This window comes from Sander vitreus, chromosome 7 (assembly GCF_031162955.1).
Source record: "Sander vitreus isolate 19-12246 chromosome 7, sanVit1, whole genome shotgun sequence".
Taxonomy (NCBI): Eukaryota; Metazoa; Chordata; class Actinopteri; order Perciformes; family Percidae; genus Sander; species Sander vitreus.
The window spans coordinates 1288198-1312742 of NC_135861.1; the positions used below are offsets into that span (position 1 = coordinate 1288198).

The 24545-nt window shown below is 44.9% G+C and overlaps 1 protein-coding gene across 1 annotated transcript; it reads right to left on the minus strand.

Moving 5' to 3' along the window:
* LOC144520426 (synaptophysin-like) lies at window positions 1-23678 on the minus strand. The gene is made up of 8 exons (XM_078254122.1): window positions 23639-23678; window positions 20300-20365; window positions 11357-11481; window positions 8446-8644; window positions 6718-6909; window positions 3662-3877; window positions 3250-3315; window positions 1-410 (listed from the first exon to the last, which is right to left on the minus strand). Exons 1-7 carry the CDS (start codon window positions 23654-23656, stop codon window positions 3265-3267), a joined length of 867 nt encoding a protein of 288 aa, XP_078110248.1. The 5' UTR covers window positions 23657-23678; the 3' UTR covers window positions 1-410; window positions 3250-3264.
* Between the last annotated feature and the right edge of the window lie 867 nt (window positions 23679-24545).

Here is a 24545-nt window from a genome sequence, read left to right on the forward strand (position 1 = left end):
ATACGACGAGGGGTGGGGTTGGATCATTAGGTTCAATAGGAAACATGAAGAAACAGTTGAGTCTATATTATATATATCTGTTCAAAGTGATATCTATACAACACAAACATACATTCTCTCCACAGATTAATATGAATAACTCTTTTCAACATCGTCACTTTCTATTCGTCAGAGTTGTTGTTGTTGTTGTTGTTGTTGTTGTTGTTGTTGTTTTGGTGCTTGGTTCAAGTTGTGGATTTGTTATTTATAACTCTATTTTTTTTATCCTTTACACATCGATTCATTATAGTGAACATTTAAAACCCAGCCCTCTTTCAACCCCCCCTCCCCCATTAACTTTGCAGACAGACAGGAGTGTTGCATTGTGGGTAGTTTGCAGGCAACCCACTGGTGGTTTACTCCGGTGGTTTCTGTGAAGAAAAGACAATCATGTAAAGATGACACGTAGTCATCTCAAGTCTCTAATATAAAGTATCACTGAGTACGTTTACATGCACAACTAAAAGCTGTTTTATACTTCTGCGTCAACTCCACGCCGTAGCTAAGCCGTAGCTAAGCCGTAGCTAAGCTGTAGCTCCTACGGCGTCGTGACCCTTAGGCTACGCCGTAGCTAAGCCGTAGCTAAGCCGTCGCTCCTACGGCGTCGTGACCCTTAGGCTACGCCGTAGCTAAGCCGTAGCTAAGCCGTCGCTCCTACGGCGTCGTGACCCTTAGGCTACGCCGTAGCTAAGCCGTCGCTCCTACGGCGTCGTGACCCTTAGGCTACGCCGTAGCTAAGCCGTAGCTACGCCGTCGCTCCTACGGCGTCGTGACCCATCAGGCCACGCCAGTAGCTAGCCGTAGCTACGCCGTAGCTAAGCCGTCGCTCCCACTGGGCCGTCAGTGACCCAGCCGTAGCTGCGCTACGCCGTAGCTAAGCCGTCGCTCCTACGGCGTCGTGACCCTTAGGCTACGCCGTAGCTAAGCCGTAGCTACGCCGTAGCTAAGCCGTCGCTCCTACGGCGTCGTGACCCTTTCAGAGTTCTGCGTCGGGGCTGCTCTGCATCGCGGTGCATTTCACCGCCATAACGCTAGGGGTCGCCTGTGTCTGTGTCGCTCACCACTGAAACGGTACTCAGAACGGCAAACTCCATAGACTGTCGTGCTAAAATATTAATCTTATTTGTTTGGCCTTTTCTTGCTTAGATTTTGTAAATAAAAGTATCAAGAAATACACCCAGTAAAATCCATTGACCTAGTTACTGTAACAGAAAATAAGTGTGAGGTTATTTGCGAGGTGTCTGCCAGCCAGTTTATGTCGTGTTAGCAAGCTAACGTTAGCACAACTGCCCACAAAGTACTGCTAGCTGGCGAAGTGCTAATTTCAAAACGTTACTGACATATATAGACACTTTATAAACGGATAACCGCGTCATCGTAACCAAAATGTGTCTGAGTTTTTCTGCAAAGCTGATGTCAGTGAACTAGCACGTTGCTACTCCCCACAGAAGGCTGCTTGAAACACCGACTATCAACAGGACCAGTCGACCAATCACAGTCCTTGCGGTCTGCGTCGCATCGACGCAAAGTTACACATTTTTGGAGGTGCAGGGCGGGCAACGGCGGAGGGCTCGGAGAGGGGTTCGGGGCGACGCAGAGGGGTCTGCGGGGGTACGCCGTCGATTCGACGCAGAAGCATAAAACAGGCTTAATATTCCACCATTATTCCTAATATGACAATATTCAGAATTTCAATCAGGTCATGTAATCAGCATATTCCGGTTAGATATTCAGAATAAGGTCTTTTTCCGAATATAGCATTTTCCGATTAAGACGTGGGATATTCCGGTATTATTCTGGTTTTAGAGGCATTTTTTAGACACATATACAGCGCATTCAGAATATGCATCTCAATCAGGGTTTCCACCGCAGGCTTATGGTCAGCTCTGTGCGTTGCAATGGTTGCTGTACACAAACCAACCAGCCAACAGTTTGCAAGGCTGCAGACCCGATAAGGAGAAACACAGCTACTTTTAAACATGATCAAAGACTTGGATATCAACAGGTTTTTGGGACGTGAGTCGACCTTTTCTAGAAGCTGGTTGAAGGAATGAAAGAGGGACGCTGTGTTCACACGCTCAGACAAGTCCTCCACCGCTGGAACACTTTGAATAAAATCCTGTTTTGCACGGCTGCATGTAAACGGGAATATTAGTGGAATATTCACGTTCATTAGCCGTGTGAACAGCTTAGTTGGATATCGTCTTTTTAGGAATAAGGGCAAAACCGGAACATTATGTGCATGTAAACATAGTCACTGTTAATTTTATCAACAACAATATATACAAAATATTGTTTAAAGCACAAAAAATGTAACAAGAACTATGATACGCTTTCTATTTTCCGCCAATGAATAAAAACGAAACGATAATGTGACAAATTAACTTTTCCTAAATTCGTATTCGTCTACGGAGTCACACTGTAGCTTCGTACCAACAGCCTGTATTTAAAAATGGATGAAGCGTCTCCACTTCCTCCCACTGTACAAAGTCAAGCCAAATCTCTTTCCAGATCCAGGCGCTGCCATCTGGTAATTTTGGAGACTGCGTGGTAGTGATACGGCAGAGAAGCCGCAGTATCAAAAGTCCCATAAATACTGACCCTTTGTCTGCAGAAAACACAACACACAGCTTACATACTGCTGATGAAACTATATGTTTGTGTTTACGTCTGTAGTTTTATTCAAACAGGAGGAAATAGTGACTTTGTTGGGGACTACTTTCAGCGGCGGATTAATCCACATTTGGTGCCCTTTAGTGAGTATTTGTGGCAGCAGGACGATGTGTGTGGGATTGAGTCAGAATAAACAGTGTGTGTGTTCGGTGATGGAGGAACATGTCAGCCAGGGCAACAGTGTGGCTGACTGATCGTGTTATTTTTGGGCATTTTAGCCTTTAATAGACAGGACAGCTGTAGACAGGAAAGGGAGGACAGAGAGGGGGAAGACATGCAGCAAATGGCCACAGGTCGGACTCAAACCCTGAGCCGCTGCGTCGAGGACTGAGCCTCTGCATATGGGCGCCTGCTCTACCAGGTGAGCTACCCAAACGTCCCTGATGTTAATGTTCAGGCTGTGATACACACACAATACTTATTAGTAGATACATTTTCAAATTGGTTTAAATCTGAACATGAAGTATCTCACCAAAGTTGTTATTTAAAATGACTTAAATGAATCAGGCAATTGGTTCCACTTCCTGTGTGACTAACCTGCTTCCTGTCAGTTCACATCTGATTGGCGAAGGAGGTGGGCGCCCCCTGACCGTACTCTGCCTCCTGGAGGAAACACAACAACAAACAGCATGATTCACAGCAACTGTTGCAGGGTTTTTTTTCCACCAAAATCCTTCCCGAGACTATTTTGCAGAGGCACCGTGGCTCCGTCCGGAGCTCAGCATCGCCCAAGACGATTGTGATTGGTTTAAAGAAATGCCAATAAACCAGAGCAGGTTTTTTTGGAAGAGCCAGACCTTCCTCTGAAGCGCTGTGGAGGAAGGTCTATAATATAATAGAAACTGTTCCACACCCAAATCAAACCAGCCAGTCACAGCCCTTCTGTTGAAGCAGGTCTTCCATGCTTCAGACTGGTTTGTGTTTATTAATTAGCAGTTTGGCTGATCACCTGGTTGTATCCTTGCTGGCTGTAATCAGGTTGGTAGCCTCCCTGGTTGCTGGCGTACGGGTCTTGTTCGTACGCCCCCTGCTGGCCGTAAGCGTCTGGTGCAGCAGCTTTCTCCTGAGGAGGTGGAGCTCGCATGAAGGGAGCGATGATGCCTGTCTCCTTAAAGACGAACCACAGGTTTCCCACCCACAGGACCAGGTTAATAAAACCAAAAGCCTGGAGGAAGAGAGGAGGAAATCAAATCTTATTAGACACAGTTAGAAACATAACGGGTCAATATGATACCTGAGTAGGGATGCACCGAATCCAGGATTCGGCTTCGGATTCGGCTGAATATTGGGGTTTTTGACGGGGTTGGGTTTCTGCCGAACCTTACGCTTGCACCACGCTCGCTACGCTGGTCGACGTGATGACGGCGCCGTTGATTACGAGAAGGTGTTTACGTAGGTGGAGCTTCAATGCAGCAGGCTGAGAGGAAGTGGAAATGGAACTGGTGAGCAGAAAAAGTGTTGTTTGGCAGTACTTTCAGTCAAAAGAAGGCCATTCAAGTCCAGCTACATGTTCAATCTGCAATGCTGATTAGTCTGGTGGTGGCGAGGACCCTAAACAATACACAACATCACCGCTGTTACAACATCTGGTATGAAACATCTGGAAGAATACGAGCTGAGCATGAAGGAATCTACAGACAGCAGCCAGAATGCAGCAACTTCAGGTACGGCAAAGGAAGGACAGTCACAGCTAAGAACTGGTGTTAACCAGACAGTGCCTCTCCCGGGCTGTCAGCCGTTCTCTCGGCAAATGAGTCTCCCTACAGTGGGAGCGGAGCGACCGAACGGCCGGCTGCTGCTCGTTAGCTAACGTTAGCTTTCTAATTTCACCCCCCCCCCCAACATGCCTTCATAATACACTGGTTAGCATCACTCATCTGGCGATAGCGATGTGCTTTCCTACGATGTGAAAAGAGCGTGTGATTTCAACATTAAGTTGTTACATTTAACTATTTTAGATAGGGCTGTCAAAATAACGCGTTAATTTCGATTAATTAATCTGAGAAAAAAAATAACGCGTTAAAAAAAATAACGCAGATTAATCTATTCCATATTGGGGTTTGACCCGGAGCCGTTCTAGCCCCATTGGACTGTAAAATGAAGGAGGAGACGAGAATGTTCTGCCTGGATTATTAATTGGAACATTTACTTGTAAAAATCTTATTCCTGAATACGGTTGGCTACCGAAATCTGGTGCCACTGATATGTCTGCTCTTCTCTCTGCTGCTCTGAAACAGACGTTACAGGAAACACAAACACCGCTGCATGTGACGCTAGTTAACACTATACTCAACAGCAGCTAACGTTAGCCTACCGCTAGCTAGTTAACACTATACTCGACAGCAGCTAACGTTAGCCTACCGCTAGCTAGTTAACACTATACTCGACAGCAGCTAACGTTAGCCTACCGCTAGCTAGTTAACTCTATACTCAACAGCAGCTAACGTTAGCCTACCGCTAGCTAGTTAACACTATACTCGACAGCAGCTAACGTTAGCCTACCGCTAGCTAGTTAACACTATACTCGACAGCAGCTAACGTTAGACTACCGCTAGCTAGTTAACACTATACTCGACAGCAGCTAGCGTTAGCCTACCGCTAGCTAGTTAACACTATACTCGACAGCAGCTAACGTTAGCCTACCGCTAGCTAGTTAACACTATACTCGACAGCAGCTAACGTTAGCCTACCGCTAGATAGTTAACACTATACTCGACAGCAGCTAACATTAGCTACCGCTAGCTAGTTAACACTATACTCGACAGCGGCTAACGTTAGCCTACCGCTAGCTAGTTAACACTATACTCGACAGCAGCTAACGTTAGCCTACCGCTAGCTAGTTAACACTATACTCGACAGCAACTAACGTTAGCCTACCGCTAGCTAGTTAACACTATACTCGACAGCAGCTAACGTTAGCCTACCGCTAGCTAGTTAACACTATACTCGACAGCAGCTAACGTTAGCCTACTGCTAGCTAGTAGCTGGATTAAACACGGTTAAAATGCTGACAGCTAACGCTAAACGGTGTAAAGTGTGACTGTGTTTTACTGTAGAGGATTCAACACCGGGATGTAACAATCTGCAGCTGCCGTCGGAGAAACAACACAGACGGTGCGTTCAATGAAACTGGTAAACTACAGCCTCGTGGTGCATTTGAAGTTATTGTAAATGTCCTTTTCCATCTGGTTGTTGTTTTTGTTGTTCAACAGCGATTTACTAGTGAAATAAGTTATTGTTATTGTTCTACATTATTATTAAATCATTTAATGTTGACCATATGGCCTTAGCAATAAACAAGCTGTTCTTTAACGTCACCGACTGTTGCTGAGTACCTTTTTATTCTTTTCTTTTTTTACTTTCTTAAAAAGTATCGGTTCAGGCACCGTTAATTATATATGCGATTCATTTCGATTAATTAATCACAGAGTATGTAATTAATTAGATTACATTTTTTAATCGATTGACAGCCCTAATTTTAGAGGCTGTGGACGTTGTTTACTTCATTAATGTGTTGACTGTGTTAATGGACTGAGGATGGGAGGAGGATTCGGCAGAATCTTGACCAGTGGATTCGGTATTCAGCCGAAACCCCAAAAATCTGGATTCGGTGCATCCCTATACATGAGTTTCAGTGACAATGCCAAAATGATACTAATTGCAATACCTTAGTTTGAGGAATATAAACATATTGTTCTCCAAAAACCTTCTTTTCATTCAATAAAAGAAGTTGACAAATGTTAAACGTCTAAAACTGGACAATTAAAGATGTAAATCAGGAACCTTCTGATCACATAACTAGGAATATGACATTCAAAACTAACTTTTGGTATTGGACAGTTTTCGAATCTCAGTGCTACAGACACAGTACCAAAAGAGTGTTGACGTTGGATACAGAAATCACAAGGAGCCGACCACAGGGGTGGATGCATAGACTTTATAAGTGAAGCGAAAACATTTGGATCGCCCCCTGGTGGCTGGTTGCAGCATAGGCGACAGTCTTACCACGGAGGTGTTGAGTCCAGACATGACAGGGTCGTGGACTTCACGGCAGCTGTTCCCCTCAATGCCGCAGGCGGTAATCAGAGTAATCACATTGTCGGGGTCAGTCGCCGTCTTCACGTCGGACAGACCTTTGGCCCAGGCCGCCGAACTCACCAGCCACATGAAGGCAAACACTGCGGTCACACCCAGGTCCTAAACATACACAAGTATGAGTGATGTTTCCCAAGCTGTTTTCTCTCCCGACTCTTCAACATACTGACGCTTGGACAGTGGCCCTTAGTGTCTGACGTACATGTTTTAACCCCACCCACAATCCTTTCCTAACCCTACCTGACTTTCACACAGAAGATCGGGGTTTGTGTCCTGTGTGTCCCTTAAGGTAAGGACACACAGAGCTGACGGCCAAACGTCGGCAGAAAAGGCAGTTGGGCTGATCAGTCTCCCTGAGTTGGTCAAAAAAGTGCTCTCTGAAGTTCCCATTTAAACTCACACTGCAGGTGTGATGTTTAGCTGAACCTTTCAGGTAAACAAAGATATTGCAGGCACCCTAAACACATACGCTAAAGCCTAGTTCAGCCTATCTCTCTCTCTCTCTGGGAAGTATTACACACTAAAAGATACTGGGCTGAAATCAACCCAAATTGGGTTATTCACATAGACAGTATATAAAATGGACCAACAGATCCCGTGTCTCTGGACGGAGACCAGTGAAGGACATTAGACGCACTTTCCCGGTGATGGCTGAGCGTTACTGAGCAGCCTCCAACTGAGCTTGAAGACGTAGATGTGACGTGAGCAACCTGTCTGAAAGTTGGAAGTCTTCTGGTAGCTGTGCCAAGAGAAATCTCAATCATTCCCAATCTAGCAGAGACGGAGAGCGTAGGTATATGTAAGGAGATAACATAGACACAGGCTCATTATTGATCACTAAAATGATAGTTAACATTAGTCATTACACTTAAACAGCTGATGGAAGTCCAAACTGCCTGAGAGCTTCTCCTGTACTATACGGTAACTCCTCTACTATGAGACAGGAAGTCTCGTGGTTATGACCCAATCGTTAGCCTATTGTTATAAAAACGTCTGCTACGGAGCCATAACGTGAGCTACAAGGTAATGGAGCCTTTTATACATTGTCGTGTTTCTTTAGAAATAAACAACGGACAAATAGAGTCTTTAAACGCTTCAGATGTAAAGGTATTCTCTGTCAAAGTGACGCCAAAATGAATGGGAGTCAATGGGATGCTAACGGGAGGTGATCGTTTGGTAGCATCAAAATGGCGCCATAGGAGGTTCAAGCTCTGAAGAGAAGCTCACCCCCTTGGTTATTCCCAACCCAGTTCCTGGTTCAATATAGGACAGAACACATACTGTTGATTTGACTTTTTGAGTTGGGTTGACATTTTAACCCACTATAAGGGTTGCTTCACCAAACCAAATATGGGTCATTCTGACACAAATGTTGGGTTAATACAACTAAAGCTTAGTTCAGCCTATCTCTCTCTGGGAAGTATGCTAAAGTGTGGCTGGCCCACCGACCTCTAAAAGGAGACAGTCCTGAGACAAAACATTCCCATCTCACACATCTGCCTAGATTCCCTGAATCTATAGAGAGACGAGCATAATTATACATGAACAGGTTTGGTTATTCAAGACTGGCTGAATATTCTCGTTCCCTGACCTGTAACCTACCATGTCTAAGCTTTCCCTTTGTCTCGTCATACTTACGATCAGCGGTCCCTTGTTGTTCTCCTTGTACTTCTCGAAGAACAAGACGTAGATGGTGATAGCCGCCGTGGAGTAGAGGAAGGCGAAGACGCCGATGGTGACGAAGAACTCGGCCGAGGAGGAGTAGTCGCCAATCAGGAAGAGACGCTCCTTGTCCTCACCCTTACAGGTAGGGGCGTCAAAATACACCTGGTGAAGTCTTGAGAGAGGGAGAGGCGTCACATTAGCACCTTCGCTCTAATGACGGTGAAGCCTGTCGGTCTTGCGTCTACACATGTCTAACACAAAGACTTCTAAATTTCGTAATATAAGATAAGATGAACGTAGGTATTTCACGTAGGTATCCCAGTCTGTGAGAGCCGTGTGGAGGCAATCCAAGTCAGCTGTTCTCTACTTTCTCCTGTTTTACCTTCACTGTCACTGTACTGTTTATTCATGGAGTCATGAGCCCTATTTGCACAGGATTAGTATTACCTGGTGAACTCTAGTCATTTGTAATTATTACAGAGGTTGTCTGTGACCTTAATCCTGTGCAAATCAGCCATGTCTGTAACTTGTCAAGTAAAAACTCCCCCGCAAATGACCATATTTCGCCGAACACCGATGTCCTGTGATAATCTTAGTCCTGTGTGAATGGACATGTCTGTGATTTAGAGTTGTAGTATATCATTTTTCAAGGTTTTGGTTTCCTGTGCGCCTTTCTGTCCCTCTCACGGAGACAAATATGGGATGGCGGGGGTGTGGGGGGCTGATGGTAATGCTGTGTGGGCGCTCTGCGGTGGGGATAATAGGGTATGCCCATCTGGTAACCTCTACCGGGCCCAGAAAGATACGGAACCCCGACCCAAGTGCGATGCGGCGGCCTCGCCCTGGCTGTCCTCTGTGCGTCTTCGGGACCACGTGTGAATGCGCCACACGAAACTCAGATGTGGGAGGGTAATTTCTAAATCACACAAGGTCCCCACAGGATACTAATCCCGTGCAAATAGGGGTTTGGACAGTAAAAAATAACGGACGTAGCAGCAATAACGTCACCCATCAGTTTGTGGCTGTCTTGAAGCCTCAAGTTTGGCAATTTGGCTGTGGCCATGTTGGTTTTTTGAAACGGGACGTGTTGGTTTTTGATGAGAGGGCGGAGCTGGGGAGGATTATGCGGCCAAGCCAGTGCCGTTTATGGATGCGTAGGCGCTGCACTAAGCTAAACGCTAAAGAGGGAAAGTTGCTGATTTTCAACCCTTCTGAAGCGAGTCATCCGACGGGAGTTTTACCGGCAGGTGAACACAGACCTCCGGGTACTGGAGACATTCATCTGCATGTACAGCAGAACAGAAAATCTGCAGACCTTCCCTTAAGTTACCAGCTAACACTAGCGGTAGCTAGCTAGCTTTGGTTGGCAAGGTGCTACCGAACGCTGAACAAGACATTTCTAGGCAACCAAATGTTCTAATTAACTTTGATGAAGTGAAAAGGGTCAAAGTCAGAGGGTCAAAGTTTAAGATAAAAACATGGATAACACCCAATAACAAGTTGAGGTCCATTTTAATGTCCACAGTGTTAGCATGGTTAGCATCGCTAAGCCTCTGTCCTGATGACAGGTCCTAAAGCATCCCCTGCTTTATCGTCTGTTTTAGGCCTTTATTTTTATAGGACAGCTGAAGACATGAAAGGGGAGAGAGAGGGGGAATGACATGCAGCAAAGTCGAACCTGCGGCCGCTGCATCGAGGAGTAAACCTCTATATATGGGCAGGCGCTCTATCAGGTGAGCTACCTAGGCGCCTTTATCGTCTATTTTAAAATAAATGGGAGCATCATTTACTAAATGAACATCATGCTGTGTTGAAGAAGACTTGAAACTAGTGATTGAGACCATAAACTCGTTATGAAAATGTTCACTGAGGTAATAAATCAAGAGAGAAGTAGGCTCATTTTCTCATAGACTTCTATAGAAACTGACTTCTTGTTGGCACCCCCTGCTGGAAGTTATAGAGAATGCAGCATTAACGAGCTTCAGCGTTGGCTTTACTTTTTCAGACCTGGAAGCTTCGTCCGTTATTTTTACAGTCTGTGTCTTCACATCAACTTTCTCCTTGTGTTTTTGCATGCATCGCCCGTCTTTACTTTGTGTTTCCTCTGTACTGTATGTTCAGTATCAGTCGAAGAGCAGAATCTGTGTTGTGATGTACATCAAACAACACCGGTAGCCTGGACACCCCCCAACCCGCCAAATGCGGGTAAAAATTAATTTTGCCGGGTAACATTGTAAAGTTACGAGCCAATTTGGCCGATGATGAATGAGGCGAATGACGAACGTTTGTTTAAATCGGCATTTTGACTCATTGTTGCCAGATTGGTCTGGTTTTTCGCCAAGAAATTTAGGCGGTAACACTGCTTGTTGTACTTTTCGTACATTTCCCAGGAACACTGTGTCGTGGCGTGTCAGACAACCGTCGGCTACGTGCCTAGCTTGCGTGGAATCGATTACGAGCTACGCTGAAAACGGAGAAGACGAACATAAAGGAGCCAAACAAACCAGAGGAGCTGAAATTAAAGTCAAGTTAATTAGGAAAAAACATACACAAACGTGTGGCAAATAGAAAATCTGATTGGCTGGTAACTTCAAAAGTCTACTAGCCGGGGCGGCCTCTAGCTAACCCAGTAAGAGCGTTCGCCCCATGTTGGCAGAGTCCTGCAGTAGCGTGGGTTCAGGTCTGATCTGCTGCCCTTTGCTGCGTGTCATCCCCCATCTCTCTCCCCCTTTCATTACTATCCACTGTCACTTGTCATAAAGGGAAAAAGCCCCAAAAAATAATCTAACATTTTTTTTTTTTAGAAAGCTACTAGCTGTGTTGGCTGGTCATTTAAAGCCCTGCATGTAGCTATGATGAGTGGAGGGGTTAGTGTCGTACTGACCTGAATGGATACTCAAACTCCACCTCTATACTCAGGTCGCTCTCTGTCCGGTTCTTACACTCCACCGCCATCCGGAACATCCCAGAATAACTACCACAGGTGGAGAAGGCAAAGATGCCGAAGAACTGAAATGAAAAGGAAACAAACACATTGTTCAGTACAAATGCAGATTTGTAAAAACGTGAAAATTAGGCCTGGCAAACTTGATTCCTTTTAAGGATTTGGGTTATTCTGAGTCACTCTCTGAACTGATCCGGGTTGTGCGAGTCACTTGAGTCAGTATTGATCTATAGGCGAGCCGAGGCGAGCTTGCAATGTTTTTCGGACTGTCTGCTCGACCTAATTGCATTTTAACATACTACATTTATACACCAAACCTACAGCAGGCCTAGCTAGGCTACGTGCAGAACATTTTATGTTATTTCAGAAGTGAAAGAATGGCTTTTGTTGTGGATTTGCTTTACCCTGAGTAGGCGGCTGCGTATATGAAAAAAAAAAACACATAACCCTAAAGAAAATGTTAACAAAAGGTTTCTCAGCTGTTTTTTGTAGTATTTAAGGTGTCCTTAATAACATACTAAAGGTTTACCAAAGTTTGATCACTAGAAAGCTGTTATTTTCAAGATGGCGTCCAAGATGGGCAGGACGCCCTTAAAATATCCTAAGTCCTTCAATATTTGACCTAGCCAAGTAATCTTGGTGTCTAACCCCATGTTGTCTGGGTCTATGAATCCATTGGACTTGTCTAATTTGCACTGACATGATTACATACTTATAAAATACATGATTTTATGAGATTACTGTAAGGTTTTATCTTTGTTTGGGGTGAACTAGAGATGTAAACGGTTTAGCCTATGTCATGTAACTCCTACTCAGTATGTGTTTTTGGACACACACCCTTTTTTTTTTGCTAAAACACAGACTTGACATTCAATGTAAAAGTTACACTGGGCTGGAGTTCACTGGGCAGACCTTAGCTCTGACCTTGTCATCGAACAGACATTGATGCAATCCTTGAAAAGCAGTGGAGGCTTGACCCACGGAAGTGGAATGACTGAAGAAATGCGAGCATTGTGGACCTTGTCTACACCCATCACATCTGAATACAACAACGCCGTGCAGGAATTCAATGACCTCACCTACATGACCAGCGAGCAGCACCGAGAATCCTCAAGAGCAAGGATGAAAAGAGATCACTCTGATCTAGAAAAGATCAAGGAAAAGCTTAGCATTTGCACACCATTCTCTCCAGACCCATCTCTGAGAAATATTGTAACTGGTGTTGTTGCCAAAGAGGAGGTGAATGTGCATGAGTTTGAGACTGTTGGCAATGAGATCATTGAAAAGATGATTGATGATGATTGGAAAACCCGTTTTTGGAATATCCTTCAAACGGAAAGACCGGGCAAAAATCCTTGCAGATGACTCCACCATCAAAGTTGCCCAAGATCAAACCATTGATCCTGCTTTGCTGTTCCAACGGTTCCTGATCATGTCGAAAACTGGACAGTTTTTACTGGAAGATGTAATGAGCTATGAGCTCTGCTCATTTCCTGCAGCCCTGTTCGAAGGCAAGGAAATCTTCCGTAAAGCCAACAAGCCCCAATGAGCGCAGGCAGTCACTGAGATCTCAAGCAAGAAATCTAACAAAACTGTCCTGGATTCCATCCCACCAGCTGAGCATTATGTCCTTGACGGTGGCTCCCTGGTTCACCGCTTGGCATGGAAAAAGGGTGACGGTTAGGTGCCATTGCACAGTCATATGCAGACTTTACCATACACCATTATGGTAAAGCAAACCAAAGTCGTTTTTGATGGTTATAGCCAGTGGTGGAATGTAACGAAGTACAAATACTTTGTACTTAAGTACATTTTTCATGTATTTGTACTTTACTTAAAGCGTAACTCTCTCCAAAATGCAACCTAGGGTCTTTTTGTGAATGTACCCGAGTCAAACTTTCATTTAAAAGCATATTTAGGACGGAAACGCCACTTTTAAGATGTACCGTATTCTCGTTTTTGGGTCAAATGGCCTTTTGAATGGGAGAGCTAGGGACGCTACGATGCTAGCCTCAAAATAGCTATTTTTAAACCACTAAGAAGGCTCGACACAACATGAGACTTTGCTCCAAGTATCACCAGGGACTCTACACCTTAACCACAGCACTGACAACATTGGTTGTGTACCCAGAGTTTACTAAAAAAGAAAGGTTTTGAACAACTCACCGTAGCTCTTGTTGTTTCCGGCCGCTACCACCTCGGCAGTCAAAACGAGTCGATATCCGAATGCGAATGAACGGACTCCATATGAGGCTCCTTTTTCAACTTCGAGGTCAATATTGTTTTTCAATAACGACAAAACAAGAAATAACCCGTGCATTTATATGGAACTAAGCTGTAGGAGCTTTCCATCTTTACTCTCCTCCCTCGACTATTTCTGACTGGCTCGATAGATCGGCTGCACCGGAAGAACAACAGCTAACGTGGAGTTCCTCAAAACCTCTTTTTAGTAAACTCTGTGAACACAACCAGTGTTGTCAGTGCTGTGGTTAAGGTGTAGAGTCCCTGGTGATACTTGGAGCAAAGTCTCATGTTGTGTCGAGCCTTCTTAGTGGTTTAAACATAGCTATTTTGAGGCTAGCATCGTAGCGCCCCTAGCTCTCCCATTCAAAAGGCCATTTTGCAGCAATTATCTATATAATTATCTAACTCCAGTAAAAGTGAAAATGAAAATGTTTGTTTTTTATTATTCCCATTTTTGTTATCATACTTGCCATCTGTTTCTCTCCACAGCGTCGTTTACTTCTCCGCCAGGCTGCGTAAGACGCGTTCATATCTTATTTATTTGGCTGGACCTCTTCACATCCGATCCCCCTCTTCCGCTGCTTCACACACTTTATTTGCTTACGCTCCCATGGTTACAGGAAATATAATACACCATGAATAAAACCAACCGTATTCAGATTCTAACAACATATTTCCGTTTTATGCTGGTTAGGATAGGAACTTTTTTTAAAAGCCAGGCCTTGTTTGTGGTAGTGGACAGTATGGATACTGTCCAAGTTCAACATCAAAATAACTGAACCCCCCTTTTTCTTATTAAGAGAATACATCGTTATGCAAGTACTTTTACTTTTAATACTTAAAGTACATTTCAAATCAGGTACTTTTTACTTTTACTTAAGTAGGGATGTCTCTGTGGTACTTCTACTTTTACTAAAGTAAATATGTCTCTGGTTATTTGTACTTTTACTTAAGTACTGAGATTCAGTACTTACGAGTTTGCGGGGGGACGGGGGAGCACTGCCCCCCCTGGTGGCTGAAACGGGTAATTGCACTGTTTCAAAAATAAGTGGAATAATTACTTCTGGCATGACCAGATATTTTATAAATATTTTAAATAACACACAACAACTAAATAGTGGTAGGTAATACATCTGATTACATATAGGCCTCCTGGTTTAGTAAAAAAACCTGTTTTTTCAGGGCTCTAACCTGAGACCATTGTCGACGCATATGCAGGACACAGAAATGCTGGACATCTTACCGTGCCAACGTTGTAATAAAGGCTGCCTAAATGCCATGTATAAACATTTGCTGTCAGCTTACTAATTGATTGCGCGTTTTGTGTAGATTTGGACTTTTATACGTTTTATTCCACATTGTTTAAACGGCGAGGTGGATCTCCTGATCGCTGTGGATTACTTTTTTTTCGTGTCATTGGATTACGGCAAAATACGGATCTCTCAACGTGTCTTAACGTTTTATGGTGTGATTGTGCTTCATTTCTGCGTTTGGAGAGGCGTCTCAACAGACTGGAGGTCCAACACTGATTGATAAACTGATGTTTGTTTTGTCCATATGTGCTCGTGCTGCGTTCCCCAAGTGGTAGGCCAGGTCTCAGCTGCTACAATGAGTTGTTGTTTTTTTTTGCCCCTCCTGGCTCGAATGTCAAACTCCGCTTATGCAGGGGGCGTGTTTCCGACTCTGACCTCAGAAAATCAGACTTCCTAGCAGTGGTGTCTAGTTTTTGTAGTGAGTATACTGTGATTTTTCCTTCCCAGCCTCATTCTCGCCCGTGTCCCAGAGCGACAACCCCATGATGTTTTTGTAACCTTACATAGCTTCGGCTTCATCTGGCTCATTTTCTGTAACGTAACTGTCTGCTACAGTAGCTTCAGGGGCAGGCTTACGAAAATAATGAGAGTGTAGTTTGAGTTGGCTTTCATTTCATATCTACTTTAGTGATTCACATCAGTTAACGCTGCTGGTGTCCTCGGGTCAAATCTGACCCATTTTCAAAAAGTTTCTATATCGGAAATTTGGGTTTCTTTCAACCAAATAGTGAAAAAAAATAACGTGGATGGTTCCATACGAAACTCAACTCATTGAATTTGGGTGTTTTATTCAATTTTATAGCATTTGAAAAACATTTGATAAAAGAACGTTGAAAAAAGTGACCAAAATGTCAGAAAAAGCTTTAAAAATGTCGGCAAAAACAACAAAACTGTAAATAAAAAGTGCCAAAAAAATCTACAAAAACATCGGAGAAAGCAACACATTCTCACACCCATCTCGTAAAATATGGACGCTTGGTCAGGTGCCTTTGTCGTTCTCATTGGCACTAAAAGTCTCCTTTAGCGCTATAAGTAAACGTGCTTGGTCGGGACTATTGCCGTCCCTTTAGAGCTATAAGTAAACACGCTTGGTCGGGACTATTGCCGTCCCTTTAGCGCTATAAGTAAACGTGGTCGGGACTATTGACGTCCCTTTAGAGCTATAAGTAAACGAGCTTGGTCGGGACTATTGACGTCCCTTTAGCGCTATAAGTAAACACGCTTGGTCGGGACTATTGACGTCCCTTTAGCGCTATAAGTAAACGTGCTTGGTCGGGACTATTGCCGTCCCTTTAGCGCTATAAGTAAACACGCTTGGTCGGGACTATTGACGTCCCTTTAGCGCTATAAGTAAACGTGCTTGGTCGGGACTATTGACGTCCCTTTAGAGCTATAAGTAAACGAGCTTGGTCGGGACTATTGACGTCCCTTTAGCGCTATAAGTAAACGTGCTTGGTCGGGACTATTGCCGTCCCTTTAGCGCTATAAGTAAACGTGCTTGGTCGGGACTATTGACGTCCCTTTAGAGCTATAAGTAAACGAGCTTGGTCGGGACTATTGCCGTCCCTTTTGACGCAGTTACGTTAAGGAAAAGGTCGTGGGTGGGTTTACATTTCTGTGACCACGGGAAGAACGGGATGAATCATCTGTCGTTTGTATTCACACTGGGAACCTTTCTAGTTTTGTGTGTTGAACTGCATTTTAGCGTGTGAGGTTCTGTCTATAATCAGAACACACTTTCTCCCCCTCATCATTTTTCCTACAAATGAAATTGCTGTTTCTAGGAAACGTGCTACAGATGAACAGTATTGTAAGAGCTTCTTTCTGGGAAAGTATTCAGAACATTTCGAGGAGATCAGAAGGAATAAACTAGGAAATTATAAGAACAACCTGCCTGTTAAATTACACGTTTTTTAAATGTAGTTCTGTTGAAGCTGCAGGAAGAGTGAAGCTCCTGCAGGATGATGACTCATCATCTCTTCTATAAATAGAGAATCTAACCCGCAACCCTCACAGTGTTAGTGCCCTGCTCAGCTGCTCTACAGTACACCGTCATCATCTTCATCATCATCTTCATCATCTCTGAGTAGCCAGCTTACAGAGGACACACAGCAGATGGTCACAGTCAGACTTTCCTTTCTGCCCTGCCTGACTGTGTATGAGTGTGTGTGTGTGTGTGTGTGTGTGTGTGTGTGTGTGTGTGTGTGTGTGTGTGTGTGTGTGTGTGAGTGTGTGTGTGTGTGTGTGTGTGTGTGTGTGTGTGTGTGTGTGTGTGACAACCTGAAGTCTTAAGTCCTTTTCTTTTTATATTTTGTCCTATTGCTCCTAAGGTACAAGGAACACGTTCACAATGTGTTTTGGAAACACTGTTAGAAATGTTTGAGAATTGGTCTAAATAATGGAGGCAGCGCGGAGACTCCGCCCACTGCTGGTAGTTGCCATGGTAACGTTAGTAGCATATTCTATATCTAGCATCTACGCTAGCCGCTATTTTGTGGAAAATTACGTTTTATTTGAATAAAGTTGACTATGATGTGCTACAATTAACTTGAAGAACCAGATTAACAACCCTTTTAAATGTAAATGAGCACTGAAAATATCCAAATCAAGACTACATAAAATGGATAACACTGCTGTCACCAAATATTCAGCTCTGATAACGTGTGTAAAGATCTTTTTTGTATGAAAACATGCAACCGAATAAGACACAGACATAATAAGAGTAGCTTATTATTGCATAGGCTCGGTGGTGCAGAGGGGGACAAGATTAGTTGAAGGTAGTTTGTAATATAACCCACTCAATCTTTGGTCTGAACTGGACTTTAGTCTCAGAGAACGAGATGCCGTGACAGATTACAGCCAATCAGATGGAGAAATGTTGGCGTCAGTGTTGCCAAAGGTCTCCGTTTGCGGCCATTGAGACTGCAACACAACGATGCAGATTCCAAACTAAAACGGGTCAGAAATGTTTCCTAATGTCTCTAGTTTAGGGGCTCGGAAACACCACAGCAGGGGGAATGAGAGGGGGAAACGCCAGAGCAGGGGGAATGAGAGGGGGAAACGCCAGAGCAGGGGGAATGAGAGGGGGAATGCCAGAGCAGGGAGGAACTGAGAGGGGAAGACGCCAGAGCAGGGAGAATGAGAGGGAAACGCCAGAGCAGGGAGGAATGAGGGGAGAGACGCCAGAGCAGGGGGAATGAGAGGGGGAATGCCGAGCAGGGAGGAATGAGAGGGGAAACGCCAGAGCAGGGGGAATGAGAGGGGAAAACGCCAGAGCAGGGGGAATGAGAGGGGGAAGCACTAGAGCAGGGGGAATGAGAGAGGAAAACGCCAGAGCAGGGGGAATGAGAGGGGGAAGTTTAAGATATTCTTGCAAGTTTCCAGCAGTGTAGACACATACATTTGAGGTCATTGTTTTGCAACATGTTACTGTCAGAAAAACATGCCAGTATTGATAAAAGTAATCCATAAGCTCTGAGGCATATTATACATGATGGATCGGACAATTTGGAAGCGGTTCTCGATTGCCATCCCTATCTGAGGACACTGATCAGTTAGACGGATGTTTCTAGTTGACCGGCTGACGCTCGGCTCACTGATCGGCTTACGTTAGTCTAGATCTGGGGTCGGCAATCTTTTTCATATGAAGTGCCATTTTAAAATGTTGTTGTTCATTAGTGTGTCATATCAGCATTAAAGGTGCTCTGAGCGATGTTGGGTGACGACACTTCTTGTTGACGTTCGAAGTATTGTCAAACAAAACGAGGCTAGCTCGCCCCTCCCTCCTCCTCATCCCGTCCCCCCCCCCACCCCCAAATCCTTCTTGTGGGTTATTGGCTGGAACTCTGTTTGTTATGTTTGGTGGTGCAGGTTGGTGTTTGTTTTTCTTGGTGTTTGTGGAGCCTAGGCTGTCTACAGAGGCCGCAATTTTTTACAGTGTGTTCAGGGGACAGGCAGCTAGCAGATAGTGAGGAGATGTTTTTTTACAGTGTGTTCAGGGGACAGGCAGCTAGCAGATAGTGAGGAGATGTTTTTTTACAGTGTGTTCAGGGGACAGGCAGCTAGCAGATAGTGAGGAGATGTTTGTTGTATGTGACAAAAAATGATGTAGCCTAAAAAACGTGTGACATTGCTTAGAACACCTTTAAGCAAGCATCTACTGAGCCTGTTCAGGCAGTGTTTTTCTTTCTCTTGTGCTGCATTCTCTGATTAAGGCAATGAGTACTAGCCAATCAGAGGCAGAGTAGAGCGGGTCTTCACGGAATACGGATTGGGAAAAAATCAATCAAACTACCGTAAATAGCAGGCTGTGCTCCTGCCAATTGCCATGAAAAAGGTAACTTGGCATGCGGATGAGAGAACACTTCCAAAAAAACTTTTGCACACTTATTAGCTAATGTGCCATTGGTAAAGCTACTGCTAGCCAACGGTGGCACATGTGCCTAATGGCGCTTACCCACTGCTAGTACCAGCTCTACTCGGCTCGGCTCGGCCGCGGTGCCCCGTCCTCCCTTTTCCATCGCAGATTTAGTATCGCCTCGTGACACACACGCAGAACGTGGAAGGTGTGTTGTTTTTGATTCTCGGCATGTGGCTGTTTGCCAGAAGACACATTTAGTTCCTAAAGAAGCTGGAGGCAGCAAAAAAAACCACACAGCTGGATAAACTAAAAAATGGCGGGTTTGTTCAGGACCCCCCCCCCGTCTGTCGCTGGCAATGACGCGGTGATTAGTGCCGATTCTCTCCGACCAATCAGTAGTCTGCAGGTTTTCACGTCCCCTTTTGGTATCGCCTCAGCTCGCTTGGTACCTCGACAGAGGTGAGACTAAATAAAGTACCTGATAGCCGGTAACAGGGACTTTTTTTCATAACGGAAAACCAAAAAAGGCGAGTAGAGTCGAGTCAGAGCAGGTACCATGTGATGGAAAAACGCCATAAGGTTGCTGACACCTGGTCTAGATCAACGGAGGTACATTTCCAAGAGAATTACCTTCCTCTCTCTGTGTGTCGCCGTTCTCAAACTCCGTTCTCTTCGGGAAACAACAACAAGCTTCGAGCTAGCGAGCTACACGCTGAAAATGTCAAGTTTTGAAGAACATTAGGACGATCTAACAAGTCAGACCTGCTCGGTTCTTTGGGGGAATGATTGTACAAAGAATATGTTTAGGTCATTTCCTCTCTAACCGGGAGGTTTTGGGACTGATTGGTTGGATTGCTGTGGACGAAGTGCACACGGAGATACACTGGTAAGAGCCAATGAGGTTTAACCATGTATCAGCTGATTTTAATAGCTTTATTTAATATTGTATATTTAAAATGAACTCACCCATTGTAAGACCTTAATGAAGCCCAGAGGAACCTTCAGCACCCTGAATTGACCCTGGGCAACCAGCTGCAGACAGAAAGAGACAATCAGAGATGATTTCAGGTTTGATTACATTCATTCATGAAATCACAAAGCTCCCGTCCAACCAGCACTCATGACAATAGCCTTTACAACAATAATAATCAACTTTATTCAACACGTAAAACAAAGGTATGAAGGTTGAACCAGGATGAACCACCTATAGAGAGAGAGAGTTCTGTCCGAGGTTTTCAAAAATTGTGACAGATAATTTTTTGACATTTTATCCTCGCCATTGCACCTTATGTTTGCTCTTGGGGGAGGAATTGTTGGATCTCTGTAAATTATAGAGTGTGGTCTAAAACCTACTCTATCTGTTTCTGTAAAGTGTCCTGAAGTAACTTCTGTTAGGAGTGTTTTTTACCTCGCTTTGTGGAAAATGTGTGCTTCACCCTACTACGCACTGCCCTGCTACACCCTGCTACACCCTGCTACGCCCTGCAGTGCCCTGCTACGCCCTGCTACGTCCTGCTACGCCCAGCAACGTCCTGCAACGTCCTGCTACGCCCTGCTACGCCCTGCAGTGCCCTGCTACGTCCTGCTACGTCCTGCAACGTCCTGCTACGTCCTGCTACGCCTTGCAGTGCCCTGCTACACCCTACACCCTGCAGTGTCCTGCTACACCCTGCAGTGCCTTGCTACGTCCTGCTACGCCCTGCTACGCCCAGCAACGTCCTGCAACGTCCTGCTACGTCCTGCTACGCCCAGCAACGTCCTGCAACGTCCTGCTACGCCTTGCAGTGCTCTGCTACACCCTACACCCTGCAGTGTCCTGCTACACCCTGCAGTGCCCTGCAGTGCCCTGCTACGTCCTGCTACGCCCTGCTACGCCCAGCAACGTCCTGCAACGTCCTGCTACGTCCTGCTACGCCCAGCAACGTCCTGCAACGTCCTGCTACATCCTGCTACGCCTTGCAGTGCCCTGCTACACCCTACACCCTGCAGTGTCCTGCTACACCCTGCAGTGCCTTGCTACACCCTACACCCTGCAGTGTCCTGCTACACCCTGCAGTGCCCTGCTACACCCTACACCCTGCAGTGCCCTGCTACGCCATGAACTACTACAATTATGTCACAATGTTAAATCACTTTATTACGCCCTGCAATGTCCTGCAACGTCCTGCTACACCCTGTAGTGCCCTGCTACACCCTGCTACGCCCTGCAGTGCCCTGCTACACGCTGCAGTGCCCTGCTACACTCTGCAGTGCCCTACTACGCCCTCTAACACCCTGCAGTTCCCTGCAGGGCCCTGCTACGCCCTGCAGTGCCCTGCTACACCCTGAAGTTCCCTGCAGTGCCCTGCTACACCCTGCTACGCCCTGCAGTGCACTGCTACGTCCTGCTATGCCCTGCTATGCCCTGCTACGCCCTGCAGTGCCCTGCTACGACCTGAAGTGCCCTGCTACGCCCTGAAGTGCCCTGCAGTGCCCTGCTACGCCCTGCAGTGCCCTGTTACACCCTGAAGTGCCCTGCTACACCCTGAAGTGCCCTGCTACACCCTGCTACACCCTGAAGTGCCCTGCTACACCCTGCAGTGCCCTGCTACACCCTGCTACGCCCTGCAGTGCCCTGCAGTGCCCTGCAGTGCCCTGCTACACCCTGCAGTGCCCTGCTACGCCCTGCAGTGCCCTGCAGTGCCCTGCTACACCCTGCAGTGCCCTGCTACACCCTGCAGTGCCCTGTTACACCCTGCTACGCCCTGCAGTGCCCTGCTACACCCTGCAGTGCCCTGCTACACCCTGCTACACCCTGCAGTGCCCTGCAGTGTCCTGCTACGCCATGAACTACTACAACTATGTCACAATATCTCTTACTAAAAGGCAGGTAAAGGGTCATTCAATATAGACTCTATCTACCTACACAAATGAACTGTGCTCATCTTTGACCTGTTCAAATCTATTATTGCTTGGTATTTTTCCTCATTTGCCCACCATATAACTCTTGATGGCAGAAACAAGGTCTCACACCTATTAGGGAATTATAACTATACATTCAGAATAATATCTATACATTCAGAATAATATCTATACATTCAGTAGTGAACATGTGCCAGTCTATCTCCGACAGTCAACTTTACTTCTCTTTGTACTCGTGTCTCTTTTTGGTCATTTTTTTTATTTGTTTTATTTGTTTTTGGGTCTCTTTGTAGTCGGTTTGGGTCTCTTTATGGTAGTTTTGCGTCTCCTTTTCACATTACTTGGTGGGGGGCAACCTGTGTTAGGGTTTGACACTATAAATGATATTGGATTGAATAGAATTCAAACATTTCAGGACAAATAAAATCAGACAAGAATACAAAAGAAAATCGAATGAAATAGCCACCAATAATAGAAGATAAAAAACAATAACAAAATAATAGAATATAGTATTATAGTAGTATTAACCTAAGTATTAGTATTAGTATTAACCTAGTATTATAGGCCTATTGCTGTAATATATTGTGGTAATGTAACAGAGTAATTGACGTCGGTTTACTGTCGGTCTCCATCTTGTAGCGGCCGCTGAAGAGGAGCAGGTAATCCCGGGTGAAACCGGGTTATAACCGGGTTAAATAAGGCGGAATCAGGACGAGTGTGAAAACAGAGAATGTAGAAAAACAGTTAAACCCGCAACAACAACAGCAACAGCAGCAGCAGCAGCATCAGCATCAGCATCATCCAGAGAGGAGGAAATCCTCCTCCTCCTCCTACTCTGGCTGCCATTTTACACACACACACACACACACACACACACACACACACACACACACACACACACTACATGTCATCACGCGACACGAAACGTTGAATGTTTCCGGACAGTTTTGTGTTTTATGTCAGTTCTCCTGCAGGCAGCGCGCAGGGCTGATTTCCCCCCGCACATCAACCATCAACCTGCGTCTCTCCGCATCACACCATCCAATAATAATCTGTTATCTGTAACGATTATTAGGCTATGTTTCACATCGATGACGACACAAATGCAAAAAATAATAATAATAATAATAATAAACAGATCTTCCTGGTGTCTGACTTCATTGTCTCTTAAGTCTCCGCTTAGGCTATTCTTTCTAATCATTAGTGATGATGTTAGAAATGTCTCCGTGCTGCCTGCCGCCGTGCTGCGGCCCGACACTGGGTTGACGAAATATGAGCACGAATCCCCCCGGCGGGCCGCCCCGACACACGACACAAACACACCCCGAGCACCGAGCACGATCGAGCGGACAGAAGAAAAGCGAAAAATACGAAGCAGAATCATGGAAATATCATGATTTGTACCTGGTTTACGACGTCCATCCTGCCGTGTGTCGAGAGGAGAGAGAGGAGATGGAGGGAGGATGGGTGAGGAGGAGGAGGAGGAGGAGAGAGAGATATATGGGGGGGGCATTTGTGGCGCGTCATTAATTTTTTATTTACTACAATTTATTTTTATTTAGCAGCCGCAGAGACTATAGGCGTTATTAATAATAAACACAGAGGGGATGGAAGGGTTATAAATAATAATAATAATATGAAATATGTTACTGTATTAATCCGTGGTGTGGTCTAATGTATTGTAGTGGGTATTACTGTACTGTATATTGGCCAGAATCTGCCTTTGGGGGGAGGGAGGGGGGGGAGCGGGGCAGATCATAGTGGGGGGTGTCTGGGTGTCCCCCCCAGGGAAGTTTTGAGCGTCAACGACTTCATTTCCTGTATTCTGATACACTTTAATGCACCAATTTATGGCTTTATTAACAAGTAGTTTTTTTACACATACAAGGAATGTGTTTTGGTGTTGTAGGTGCACGTCACACATTCTCTAAACAATATATATATATATATATATATATATATATATATATATATATATACACACACACACACACACACACACACACACATATAGGTGCTGGTCATATAATTAGAATATCATGAAAAAAGTTGATTTATTTCAGTAATTCCATTCAAAACAGTGAAACTTGTATGATGTATACATTCATTCCACACAGACTGATATATTTCAAGTGTTTATTTCTTTAAATGTTGATGATTAGAACTGACAACTAATGAAAACCCCAAATTCAGTATCTCAGAAAATTAGAATATTACTTAAGACCAATACAAAAAAAGGATTTTTAGAAATGTTGGCCAACTAAAAAGTATGAGCATGTACAGCACTCAATACTTAGTTGGGGCTCCTTTT

What these genes read in the sequence shown, in the direction of transcription:
- LOC144520426 (XM_078254122.1), bottom strand. An exon ending in CTGGACTCAACACCTCCGTG is followed by an intron (nt 3,878 to 6,717) that starts GTAAGACTGTCG and finishes CTCTTCCTCCAG; the next exon opens with GCTTTTGGTTTTATTAACCT. An exon ending in GCCAGCAAGGATACAACCAG is followed by an intron (nt 3,316 to 3,661) that starts GTGATCAGCCAA and finishes TGTTTCCTCCAG; the next exon opens with GAGGCAGAGTACGGTCAGGG.